The sequence below is a fragment of the Mus caroli genome, unplaced genomic scaffold (assembly GCF_978045245.1).
Source record: "Mus caroli unplaced genomic scaffold, Mus_caroli_1 scaffold_20, whole genome shotgun sequence".
NCBI lineage: Eukaryota > Metazoa > Chordata > Mammalia > Rodentia > Muridae > Mus > Mus caroli.
Window position 1 is genome coordinate 22,259,470 of NW_028227275.1, and position 14,519 is coordinate 22,273,988.

The window sequence follows — 14,519 nt, forward strand, 5'->3', positions numbered from 1 at the left end:
AACAAAGAATGTCAAGTAGCTTCCTTTGAGAAATGAACTTTAAAAAGATAATGACTGTGTTGGAATGATGGCTCAGTGCTTAGAGCACTGGCTGTTCTTTCAGAAGATTCTGAGTTCAATCTCCAACATGGCAGCTCACAACTATCTATAATAAGATCTGATACTCTCTTCTGTCATGCAAGCACACATGCTAATAGAACATTTAAATTTTTAATTTCAAAGGACAGTGGCTGATATAGGCTGAAAGAAATAAAAATGTTAACCAGAATTTGATATCTGAACATTGTGTGTGTGTGTGTGTGTGTGTGTGTGTGTGTGGTTTTTTATTGATCCAATGGTGCTAATGACTTCAGAGTCATAAACTCAAGTTACCATAGTTCTTTTAGATGTAACACAATGTGTGGAAATTAGAAAAAGTAACTGACGAGACTGCAAGAACTCTGGTCTTGTTTGGAAGAGAAGGATGATGCACACAGCACATGATTTCCAGTGTGGAAGCATGGATTCATACTTGGTTATAGCTAAGAGTCACAAACTGAAAAAAACATGCAAAGTGTTTATGTTTAGAGTGATGCCATCTCAGGGACAGGAATCATGACAGTTAATGTGCTATCCTCCCTATGTTGGGCCCTTTCTGTATGTTAATTTACAGCATCATTTTTCTCATTCTGATCCAACCCTGCACTTACTATTAGTGAGACTTGGTTAAAAATGCTTCCTACCACTCTTCCTTTCTTTGTATGTATTATGATGAAGAAACAAAACCATTGTAGAATATTATTTCAATTTATTACTTATGAACAAAGAAGAACAATGGATTAGTTTCTGAGATGTGTATATTTTTTCTCAGAACTCAGGTGTTGGAGCAGGTGATTTGAAATTTAAAGTTACCTTCAGCTGCATAGTAAGTTTAGGTCTAGCCTGAACTACATGAGACCATACAAAAAAGAAAAAAAAACTTTGCAAACAGACCAGAATTATAATACTTTTATTTAAAGCACACAGTGCTTTAAAAACTGTCTTATTTCTCAGTTTTAAAATAATGATATGTTAGTAATTCACCATCAGATAAGAACAGGGCTAAAATCAATAAATCATTGCACAGCATAGGGAATTGCAGACTTGCTTTGCAGTAACCCTAAAAATTGCCTTAAATAGAAGCTAGGCATTTCCTGTATCTTTAAGAGATAGATGGCCAGAGATGTCATGCTTTCTTTGTGTGTATTATGTTGAAGAAACATCTTGGGACATTATTTTAGTTTATTACTATTTTGTCTTATGAATAAAGAAGGACATAGATCAGTTTGTGCAGGGATATATATGGAATCCCAGAACTCTGGTGATAGGGTCAGAGAGACATGACTGACAGAAGTAGTAAACTATACCCTCAAGAAAAAGGCTTTAAGGGGAAATCCATTTAGATGGGAATGAAGCATATCTGGAACTTGGGTGGCACAGAAGCAAATCCATTGGCAACTGGAGTAGTATCAAGGTCTTTCAGATCAACTGGAGATTTCAAGTTAAAGTTCTGTAAAATGGTGGTAAGGAATAAAAATAATTCTGCTCGAGCCAGACCCTCTCCCACACAAATCCGTTTTCCTGCAAATAAAAAAAAAACAGAATGTAATTAGCTCATGGTGCTTACTGGGATAAGGACTGTGCTTGCAACTGTAATAAAAGAAAATCTATGTTATTCTTTGATATGGATGGATGGATGGTCATTTGGGTGGATAAATATAAAAATTATTGACATACCTCCTCCACAACTAATACTAGGAAATACAGTATTAAAGTAGGTGTATAAAAAGCTTTAGAAGGTGAAATAGCAGCACTGAACACAGGACTTCAAATTCACCCAATGAAAACAAAGGAACACTTATTTAACTTCTCGTGGAAGTGGGTACCTGTGGTAAACCCTGGTATTTAATGAAGCACAAAAGGAAAGATGGTGTACTCCAGAGAATATGAAGAATACAGCATAAGAGGCAAAATACTACTGCTTTGGAAGAAATATCAGGATAATGTGAAAGACTACCAACAGAGGGGGGAAAGGGAGAAGATAAAGTGGGGCAACATGGACAGAAGTCTCTAACCAAACCAAAAAAAAAAAAAAAAAACCTTTAAAGAAGCAGCCATGACACCTCATAACCATGGAGCTTTAAAGAAAACCTTCATGTATCTCCTAGCAAATACTGAGTACTATAGCCAGAAGCTATATTGAGAATATTCCTCAATTGTAAAAATTAAACTACTCTGGGGACTGGAGAACCTGACATCTTTGCAAACTGAGTCACCATGGATACAAGTCCACAGCTATAAATTGACAGTCAGTAGTCACCAGAAGCAATTGCTTACCAAAGTATCTATGCTGTGTACTGAATACAATATGTCCTCCATTGCCACATATATTTAACTAAATATATATTCCACAATTGGCAATGCTGTTTTATAATGTTGTGGAAACTTTAGTAGGTGGATCTAAAGATAGAAACTCAGTCACTGAAGATGTTTATTGAAGGTTTATAGTCTCTCTATCTTCTGGACTCCAATCTGTTTCATATTCAGCCTAGATGTGAGGTGAATCTTTCCAGACACCCCATAGCTACATATTGCCTGTTCCCCAAGCCTCCCACCAAGTAACATGAGCTGACTTCTTCCCTTCTGTAGTTCCAGCAGCAGGTAGTGTGCTGTTACTAGGGAACTATCATTTCCCTGCCCAAACTGGGGCTTCTGTGTCATGTTTCTTCCTCCATTATGCACTATCTTCCCTCAAACCTTAAGCAGAAATAAACCCTTAAGGTGCTTCTTAACCAGCATTTGTACACAAAAACAAGAAAAGTAACTTGTACAGAAGACTGGTACCAAGGAGGAGTGGGCTATCATGACACTGCCTACCTTCCTTACAGACAGCAACATGTCCTACTATCTAGGAAAACTTCTATAGTAGCTTAATGATATATATAGACACACTCTATGGTTTAGGTTGGTGAGTTTGGAAAGGATAAGTCAACATTCTAAAGTCCCACTAATGTGGATCAGCAGATACGTTTTGTCTCAGACAAAGTGCATGGGCATTGGGAGTGATGATCACATCAAAGCTAATCTACTATCCCAAAGGAAAATACATGTAAGTTGGAAAGTTTCAAAGGATACAAACAAATTACTCTGTTACCTGAAAAAATGTTTTTTGAAATTCAAATATAATTACATAATTTATCCCTTCCCTTTACTTTCTGTAAATTTATACATACACTGCTTGCTCCCTCTCAAATTTGTGATCTCTTACTTTATGTTATTATTGCATACAAATTGTGTGTGTGTGTTGTGTGTGTATATATATATGTATATATACATATAATTAAATGTATATGTAACATGTATATATAGATATAAAAATACATCATGCTGAGTCCACTGATGTTACTTGTATGCATATGATTTAAAAGCTAATCACTTAGTATTGTAAAAACTACAGTGTTCATCAATGGGGAGAAAGTTTTTTTTTCCCACTCTTAGCATTCTTTAGTTGCCTGTAATTCTTTGTTTAGGAATGGAGCCCCATGAGACTTCCCTGTTTCATGTTACCTACTGGTGCTGTACATGCTCAGGTCTTTCTTAGGCAACAGTATATCATGGGTCAAGTTTCCCTGTCACTTCTAGGAGACACAATTTCATAAAGGAAGTTGGCAATCAATATACCTACCTTGCTGTGATATTGATGATCCACAATAATGCAAAGAATGTCAAAATATCCATAAGGGTTCTATAAAGGCACACATGCATCTTGTTGGTAAACAGTGGCTGCCTATCTGGGCTTAAAGTCCCCTCAGCAGGTATTGGAAACCTACTCAACTTCTCTGAGATAGTGAGGTCATGGTTCTATTTATCCATATTTGCAGACAAGTGTCTGCCTAACACTCATCAAAGAAACTTGTCCTTGCAACAAAGAGAAACCCTTATAGAAATCCATAACTGATGAAAACGCAAAGAGCAGTTGAACATTGGGTGCACAGTTCCAGCAGATACATCTCTAACACAACTCCTGAAGCTAAGGCTCAGGAAGCATTGTGGATGAGGGGTTGGAAATATTGTAAGATTCAAAAGACCAGGAAATGATTTTGATTACCTGTTGAGAAAGGAAAAAAGTAGTCACTTTTCTTAAACTTGCCACGCTCATCCAGAAAGTGACTGGGGTCAAACCTCTCTGGGTTGGGGAATTCTTTATCATCATATAGCACAGAAGAAAGTGATGCTATGACAGTGGTACCCTGGAAACAAGAAGTATAAACAAGTCAAGTTATATAAAGGTTTAAAAAGTTAAAGAAACAATGGGTATGGCATAGTCAAAGCTTATAAGGAAATCATGTCCAAACAAGAGCAGAGACATATCTAGACAGACAGATCATGTAACACATGGGGATGAGTGTCATTGGTCCAGTGACAGAAATGTTGATACAGTGTCCTCCAAATAAGTAATTTTATATCCTGTTATCAACAAGCTTAACACTGTTATGCATCACATTATACCCACTTCTCTACTTCATCCCTGTTATTATTGCATCATGCATACTTGAAATGTAGCTTCCAATGTAAGGTTTTATGTGGAAAATCAGAAGTATCTGCTCATACTAATATTGCATGAATAATATCTGACAAAATTAACAATGTCTTGTAGAATAACATGGCCAAAACCAAATTATTGAGACTTTTCCCTGCCATACAGTTTATTTGCCTTAATTTTAAAATATACATAATGCCTTTTCACAGTTAGAACAGTTGGGGGAAAACTAAAGAGATTACAGACTTTGAAATTAATGGATTTTCTAAGAATTTCAGTCAGGGTCATCACTTTTCTTGAGTATAAACCCTGAAACTGAAACTGATCAAATGATTCACAAAAATGAGATATTCATAAGATGTCAATGAGCCATACCATAGATTTTATTAATTAGGAAAAGGACAGAACTTCTATAATGGAGAGATCTGAATTGCACATTAAGACAAGAAGTAGCCATATTCACTAACAGCAGAGTTAACAAACTCCAGCCCACATTACATGTGAGCTCTGTAGGATCTCCTTTGTCAACTTTTATACCACAGTTATAACTGGGAGCAAACTATTAGAGGACAATGACACACAAACCAACCCTGAAACAAAGGACATAATTATATGAACTAGAATATTTAATAGGTCAATTATGAATTCTGATAAATGTACCTATGTACTTCTTAGCATTCTGGTAAAATCCTAAAAGGGTCTTTTCAAAGACTGACAATCTGAAATTTTAATTTTATTTGAAAGTGCAAACAGTCAAGAGAAAATCTGAAAGACCTACAGTGCCACAAACCAAGATGTGATCTAAAAATTTATAAGCTTTCATTGGAAATAGCATAAAGTCTACCTGGGTTCCATATTTAAAGTGTTTATATTTTTCTTATATTTGGGGGCAAAAATTGCTACCAAAGCTTTGGTAAATTGTTAAGAAGGTAAGAAAAAAAATTAAGTAAAAAGAAGGAATATAAAATAGAAGGTAAACAATATACACTGAGTATCTATATGTTATTTGAAATTTTGAAATAAAGGACCAGTAAATTACTCTTATAAAGACATGATTAAGAAGTGGATGCTCTACATTTACACAATGGAGTACTACTCAGCTATTAAAAAGAATGAATTTATGAAGTCCCTAGGCAAATGGATGGACCTGGAGGGCATCATCCTGAGTGAGGAAACCCAATCACAAAAGAACTCAAATGATATATATGTACTCACTGATAAGTGGATATTAGCCCAGAAACTTAGAAAACCCAAGATATAAGATATAATTTGCGAAACACATGAAACTCAAGAAGAACTAAGACCAAACTGTGGACACTTTGCCCCTTCATAAAATTGGGAACAAAACACCCATGGAAGGAGTTACAGAGACAAAGTTTGGAGCCGAGACGAAAGCATGGACCATCTAGAGACTGCCATACCCGGAGATCCATCCTATAATCAGCCTCCAAACGCTGACACCATTGCATACACCAGCAAGATTTTGCTGAAAGGACCCTGATATAGCTGTCTCTTGTGAGACTATGCCGGGGCCTAGCAAACACAGAAGTGGATGCTCACAGTCAGCTATTGGATGGATCACAGGGCCCCCAATGGAGGAGCTAGAGAAAGTACCCAAGGAGCTGGGGGAATCTGCAACCCTATAGGTGGAACAACAATATGAACTAACCAGTACCCCCTGAGCTCGTGTCTCTAGCTGCATATGTAACAGAAGATGACCTAGTCGGTCATCAGTGGAAAGAGAGGCCCATTGGTCGTGCAAACTTTATATGCCTCAGTACAGGGGAATGCCAGGGCCAAGAAGTGGGATTGGGTAGGTGGAGGAGTGGATGTGTGAGGGTGTGGGGGACTTTTGGGATAGCATTGGAAATGTAAATGAAATAAATATCTAATAAAAAATTTTCAAAAAAAAAAGAAGTGGATGCTAACAATCATCTATTGTATGGAATATAGGGCCCCCAATGAAGGAGCTAGAGAAAGTACCCAAGGAGCTAAAGGGATCTGGAACCCTATAGGAGGAACAACAATATGAACTAACCAGTACCCCCCAGAGTTTGTGTCTCTAATTGCATATGTAGCAGAGGAGGGCCTAGTCAGCCATCAATGGGAGGAGAGGCCCTTGGTATTGTGAAGATTATATGTATGCCCCAGTACAGAGAAATGCCATGGCCAGGAAGCAGGAGTGGGTGGTTTGGAGAGCAGGGCAGGGGGGAGGGTATAGGGGACTTTCGGAGAGGAAATTAGGAAAGGGGATAGCATTTGAAATGTAAATGAAGAAAATATCTAATAAAAAAGACATGTTTAGTATTCCCGGGAAATTATGAATAACTTTATATAATTTTCAATAAGACCTCTAGTTCTAAAATAAAATAATTCTAATACAGTCTGATTTTGAATATATTATCTGGAGTTTGGTTAACTTAATCTCCTAATTTCCCTGAAGGTTTTTCATAACTTTCTCTTTAATATTGGTAATCTGGAATTGCAAGACTCAGTATCTTGGGCAAATGATCTAATTTCACTCACTCTGATTTGAGATCAAGAGCATTAAGGCACAATGTAGAAGAAAGAAACTTACCTTGGGAATGAGATACTCTCTGAATTTCACATCACGGGTCACTGCATGGGGAAGGCTGGTGGGAAGGAGGTCAATGTATCTCTGGATCTCATGCAACACAGCATCAGTGTAGGGCATGCTATGCCTGTCCTGCATGCAGGGGCTCCTGTGTCTACCAATCACACAGTCAATCTCTTCCTGGACTTTGGCTGATTTAACACAGTGGAAAATGACAGAAATGGAATGAATTGGCACACTGGCCCCAACTCGTGGTTACTTGTAGCAAGATGAAGATGCCTGGCAGTATTCTGAAATCATCTGATATTAGTATTTATATCTTATATATTAGGTGTCACAATAGAGAGCCCTTATATATAGATTAGCATACTTAAAAATCAATGTGGGTATTGATTTCAAATAATAAACAAAAGAATATTGAGTAAAGGAAAACAGCTCTTACAGAAGAAAACTATTAAACAAATATTATATTTATACCAAAACAATGCAATACACATAAAAATAAGTTTCAGTGGTATTGTGTGAATGTTTGTGTGTAGTTTCCAAAGGTATGTAATACTGTCTAACTTTCCAAATGTTGTCAAATTCTAACAATTTCTCCTGAAATTTATGTTTGCATATAATGACTACTTCATTCTGATCTATCATTGGGGAAATTTAATTCTTCTTCTTGTGGGAATAGGGGTTTCATATTTTGTAGATGTATTAAATATAAGCTAATTTTCCTGAGTCCAATAGGGCAACCTTGTTGTATTTATTGGTTGAATTTTTATTACTACATAAAATATGTGCCCTACTACCAGCCAGAAAGTATGCAGGAGTTGACTTAGGCCCCCTCCCATATATTTGTAGAAATTTACAAGTTAGCCTTCATATGGGGCCCTTAACAAGTGGAGTAGGGGGTGTTTTGGTCTCTGTTTCCTGTCATTAGATTCCCTTCCCCCTACATGGACTTCCTGGTTGGGCCTCAGTGAAAGAGGATGTATCTAGTCTTTCTAGGACTAGATGGACCAGGATTGGGTGGTACCCAAGGGGACTCCTCTTTTCTGAGAAGGGAAGGGGGATGGGGGAGACATCTTCAGAGATGGGACTGGGAAGAGAGGAGGGATGGGAGCACAATCTGTGCCCTGGTAAGAAAACAATAACTATTTTCATTATTGATGATATCTTAGACTTAACTCTATTTCCCTATACAAGTTATTTTTTTCATTTTATTGGAATTATTTTTAAATACTCAGGTAGATGTTTCAAAGTTCTGCTGAAAATGTCCAATTATGGGGAAGTTTCATACTATCAACCATTTATTTCTGTTTACTTCCTCATTCTCATCTCATATTTTTCTTATCCATCAGTCCATTCTGAACTGGAAAGTGAGATTTTAAGTGTGATGCCCAGCAGCCTCCCTTACGGTTCAATCTCCCCCATGAGTACTCTGGATTCCTGTATCCCCTTACTTCTTATGACTTGTTTTCAGATATTTGAATGTAAGATGTTCCAATATTTTTGAAAAGGGGGAAAACATTAAACTCCATAGCAAACATGGAGGGCTGACAACACCTTTCTTTTCTAGGAGTAAATAGAACAAACTTTCAGAATTCTGGTACAATCTGACTGATGATTCACTATTTATGACATGGTTGGCTTATTCCCTAATGGTTTCTCTTCCACACTGGTAATCTGAAACTACAATACCTGACATCTTGGGTCAATTATTTCATTTTATTCATTATGATGGATATTATATGAGCATTATCAAATAAGAAAGTAACACATGGAGATGTGTACATCACAGTTACTCTATGAAAGATATAAATTGAAGAAACTCAAAGAAGAGAGCTAGAAGATTTGAAAGCACAAATTACTCTTCCTCCTTATTGAATCTTCCTCCTGTGTCATCCTCCCTTCTTCATTAATTGTCCATCTTTATTCCCCTTCTAATTGTTTGAGGTCTAGTGAGTACTGCATGTCCACTGGTCAATTTTATTAGGCAATATCAAATCCTCTAAACTTAAAAGGACTAATTGGACTTTGAAATTAGCATCATCAAGAACCTCCCACCCTGCTGGAGAAAAATCTTCATTCAGATATCCAACTGTGCCTGGAAGTAGATCCTGTGCTCCAGCTCCCCACACACAAACATCCAGAAACAGATTGACTCCCAGGAATTCTGACACACCCTGGCTTACAGGTGTGTCCCCTACCCCTGGAACAATACCTAGTCTAACTGGGACCCTTCCTAGGAACCTGCCACCTTGCCAGAGACACAATGTCCTTAATGCTTACATCTGCACCCAGGAGCAGATAATGTGCTCCAACTGCCCTCCACCCCACCCACACCCAGAGAAAGCTTGATGCACAGGAGTTATGATACCCTCAGGCTCACAGGTGATTCCACCACTCCTGACCCAATAGCTGGCATAACTGGGACTCTCCCCCAGGGACCAGAGAATGCAGGACCTCCTGCTCTGCTGGAGACATCTGCTACTAGGAGCAGATCTAGTGCTCTAGCCCCCTACCCTACTCCATCCACATCCACAGACAGCTTGAACCCCAGGAGTCTGACACAGACACACTCACAGATCAGGTTCTCCAGAGCGCCAATCATACCTAAAGAAAGCCTGAGCCAAGGATGCTCAAAATAACCAGGTACCCAGGAAGGATAGGCTCCAGTCAGAGACAGCAAGGCCAGTTAACACCAGAGATAACCAGATGGCAAGAGGCAAGCATAAGAATATAAGCAACAGATTCCAATGCTACTTGGCAATATCAGAACCCAGTTCTCCCACCACAGCAAGCCCTGGATACCCTAATACACCTGAAAAGCAAGATTCTTATCCAAAACCTCATCTCATGAAGATGATAGAGGACTTTAAGGAGAATATAAATAGCTCCCTTAAAGAAATACAGGAAAACACAGGTAAATAGGTAGAAGCCCTTAATGAGGAACACATAAGTCCCTTAAATACATGAAAACACGATCAAAGAGGTGAAGGAATTGAAGAAAACTGTACAGGATCTAAAAATGGAAATAGCAACAATAAACAAATCACAAAGGCAGACAACCCTGGAGACAGAAAACCTAGCAAAGAGGTCAGGAATCACAGATACAAGCATCAATAACAGAATATAAGAGATAGAAGAGGGAATCTCAGGTGTAGAAGATACCACAACAGTCCAAGAAAATGCAAAGTGTATAACGTTCCTAGTCCAAAACATCCAAGAAATTCAGGACATAATGAAAAGATAAAACCAAAGATTAGTAAGTAAAAAAGAGAGCAAAGATTCTCAACTAAAAGATTCCCAACTAAATATCTTCAAGAAAATCATAGAAGAAAACTTCCCTAACCTAAAAAAGGGATACCCATAAGCATACAAGAAGCCTACAGAATACCAAATAGATTGGACCAGTAAAGAAAATTTCCCCTGTCATATAATAATCAAAACACCAAATATACAGGACAGAGAAAGACTATAAAAAGAGGTAAGGGTAAAAAGGGTATAAAGACAGACCTATCAGAATTACACCAGACTTCTTAACAGAGACTGTAAAAGACTCTTGGACAAATATCATATAGACCCTAAGATAACAAAAATGTCAGCCCAGGCTACTATACCCAGCAAAACTCTCATAGATGGAAACCAAGATATTCCATGAGAAAACAAAATTTAAACAGTATCTTTCCACTAAACCAGCCCTACAGAGGATAATATAAAGAAAATCCCAATACAAGAAGGGACACTATACCCAAAAAGAAAAACAAGAAATTAAACTTCTCACAACAAACCCAAGAGAACCAGACAAATGAAATTCCTCCTGTAACAACACAAATAACAAGAAGCAACCATCTCAACATCAATGGACTCAATTCCCCAATAAAAACTCATACACTAACATAATGGATACATAAACAGGACCCAGAATTTTGATGCATACAGGAAAACAAATCTCAGTAACAAAGACACACATTACCTCAGAATAATAGGCTGGAAAAAATTTTCCAACATTTGAAATGTAATGAATAAAATATCAATTAATAAAAACGAAAGGAAAAAGAAATTATGGTCATCACTTGAGTGGATTTCTGGCACAATTACAATGTCCTTTTCACATGTGTGGCATAGCTAAGGGTACTCTCTTACATTTTTTATTCTCTGTGTGTGTGTGTGTGTGTGTGTGTGTGTGTGTGTGTGTGTGTGTCCTTGTGTTCAAGCACATGAGAACATGAATGTGGACGTGTGGTTGTGCAGCTTTGCATGTGCCATAGGGTATATGTGAGGATGATATAGAACATCAAGGATTCTGTTCTCTCCTTCCACCATATACCTGGGACCAAGGAATATTGATTTTCAGCAAGAAAATATAAACCTTTTCTCATTAAGGCATCTGATTGCTCATGTTTGGTTCCCATTAAGAAAAATTATAAAGATGTTATTAAAAGACAAAATTAAAGGACTACCTGAGTGGGAGAATGCATCTAATCTGGAAGAGACTTGATGTGCCAGGGTTGTGGAAAACCCAGGGGGCCCCACCCTCTCAGAGGAGAATGGAAGGTGGGAGGGACTCTGTAAGGGAAGGACTGCGAAGGGGAGCAGTGTTTGGGATGTTAGTTAATTAGTTACTTAATAAAAAAATTTTTTTAAAGTTGGCTTAGAGATTAAGAGCATTTGTTGCTCCTACAGAAGACCTGGATTCAATTCCTATTATTTATACACTTCTCATAACCATGGATCAACTAGAGTTCTAGATATATCATTCTATGTTCTAACCTCTGTGGACACTAGGTTTGCACAAGGGACGTGAAGAAAAATGTAGGCAACACATTCATATACATAGAAAATTTTTAATTTAAAAAATGTATAGTTCCTCAATAATTTGATCTATGTTAAACAGTATTTTAGTGAAGCAGATTTCTAAAATAACAGATGTGGAATGTTTGGTTTTTTTTTTTTTTTTCAGAAATTCTACCTAAATTGAAATGTCTTCTCTTTAAATTCTAAGGTTGATATTTTTTCTGTAAAAAACAAGTTTCTATATCACAAGCAAATTTTAAAAATAAGGAAACGTATCATCAAGAATATATCTGCTATTCAGTATGGCTTTTTCAAATTTAAACTAACTTGTATTTTTAAAACAATTTGTGTTAACAAATCACTTGCTATGAATTTCATGCAATAGAACAGGACTTTATTGGTCTTTTTTACTCCTTCCTTGTTTCTTCACTTCTATGAAGCATCCTCTTCTGAAATGGACCAAGATACCTTACTTGGGTCCTACTGATAAATATAGCAGATAGTAGTGCCACAAAAGGTTAAATTCTGAGGTTTCCCTTAGACAAACAAAATGAAGGACTCTAGGGATGTCTTCTAATTTCTTTCTGAAACTCATTTGTTTCCAAACTGTGTACTTACCTGTGACTTCTGGATACTTGAGCAGGAGCAGTAGAGAGTACCTCAGGGTTGTGCTTGTTGTCTCTGTCCCAGCAGCAAACAGATCAGACGCTGTGAAGACCAAGTTGTCACAAGTAAACTCCGTCTTTGGGTTGTGCTTTTCCTAGGAATGGTTTGACTATGTTATCAAACAACTCATTTGTCAATGTACTTATTAGCATGAATAAAATTATCTACATGTGATAAATTCGACCTGACAAACCTTAGAGAGTATAGCAGGAGAAGAAACTGGCCTGTGTTCAGGAGATATGTAGACTCCCTACCCTATTTTGCAATCTTACACACAGTTTCTTATATGGAAAAGTCTTTCATGAGACTCTTCAGCTAGGTGAGACATGCAGCCTACTATAGTTCCAACATCCCCTCCAAAAAAAAAAGAAAAAAATGGTGCCCCCTGTCCCTTTTGTAAAAAAACATGTTTTACTCAAAACATAAATTAGTGCAGTCACTAATAATCACAAAGGTGAGATCACAACTTTTGCAACAATATCTGACCATAGAGGGACCTGCCAAAAGTGCACAGGGCACAGGAACCATGAAACAGCCAGGGACATAATCCTTACAGTATCCAAAAGCAAACTGGAGCTAACCATGTGACACAGCTATCCATACAAAATCCCACCTAGAGTGAACTGGTCTCCCAAGAGTTTTGACACACCTAAGATCACTGCTCTCTGCACCTCATTACCACCAGAAGAGAGCTGGAATCCCAGGAGTCCTGACATAGGCTCACAGGCCCACAAGAGGAACAAGCTCCAGTCAAAGACAGCAAGACCAACACCAGAAATAACCAGATGGTGAGACGCAAGTGCAAGAACCTAAACAGCAGAAATCAAGGCTACTTGGAATTATCAGAATCCAGTACTCCCACCACAGCAAGTTCTAGATACCCCAACACACCAGAAAACCAATATTTGGATTTAAAATCACATCTCATAATGGTGATGATAGAGGACTTTAAGAAGGACATAAATAACTCCCCTAGACATTAGAGAAAAACACAGGTAAACAGGGAGAAGCCCTTAAAGAGGAAACACAAAAATCCATTAAAGAATTACAGGAAAACATATCCAAACCGGTGAAGGAATTGAACAAAACCATCCAGGATGGAAAATATGGAATTAAAACAATAAAGAAATCACATGGGAGACAATCCTGGAGTTAGAAAACTTAGGAAAGAGAACAGGAGTCATAGATGTAAGCATCACCAACATAATTCAAGAGATGTAAGAGAGAATCTCAGGTGCAGAAGCTACCGTAGAAAACAATGACACAACAATCAAAGAAAATGTAATATGCAAAAAGATCCTAACACAAAATGTCCAGGAAATCCAGGACACAATGAGAAGACCAAACCTAAGAATAATAGGTTGAGAAGAGAGCAAAGATTCCCAGCTTAAAGGGCCAGTAAACATCTTCAACAAAATTATAAAAGAAAACTTCCTTAACCTGAAGAAATAAATGCCCATGAACATACAAAAAGCCTACAAAACTCCAAATAGGAGTTTTTGTAGGCTTTTTTTTCCTCCTATCACATAATAATCAAAATGCCAAATGCACAAAACAAAGAAAGAATGTTAAAAACAGTAAGGGGAAAAGGTCAAGTAACATACAAAGGCAGACCTATCAGAATAACACCATACTTCTCAATAGAGACTATGAATGCCAGAAGATCCTGGGCATACAGACCCTAAGAGAACACAAATGTCAGCCCAAGCTACTATACCCAGCAAAACTCTCAATTAACATTTAAAAAAGAAACAAAGATATTCCATGACAAAACCAAATTTACACAACATCTTTCCACAAATCTAGCCCTAGAAAGGCTAAAAGATGTAAAACTCCAAGATAAGGAGGGAAACTGCACCCAAGAAAAATCAAGAAATTAATCTTACAACAAACCCAAAAGAAGATAGCCACACACAAATAATTCTACCT

The 14,519-nt window shown here is 37.5% G+C and overlaps 1 protein-coding gene across 1 annotated transcript in view; it reads right to left on the reverse strand.

The window, feature by feature from the left end:
* Positions 1–865: 865 nt before the first annotated feature.
* Positions 866–14,519, reverse strand: part of LOC110285416 (cytochrome P450 2C18-like) — a 31,324-nt gene continuing 17,670 nt past the window's right edge. Inside the window, exons 6-9 of the mRNA XM_021151559.3 lie at positions 12,543–12,684; positions 7,137–7,324; positions 4,127–4,268; positions 866–1,599 (exon numbers count right to left, since the gene is read on the reverse strand). Of these exons, the coding sequence (XP_021007218.1) occupies positions 1,418–1,599; positions 4,127–4,268; positions 7,137–7,324; positions 12,543–12,684 (654 nt within the window). The 3' untranslated portion in view covers positions 866–1,417. The remainder of the gene's footprint in view (positions 1,600–4,126; positions 4,269–7,136; positions 7,325–12,542; positions 12,685–14,519) is intronic.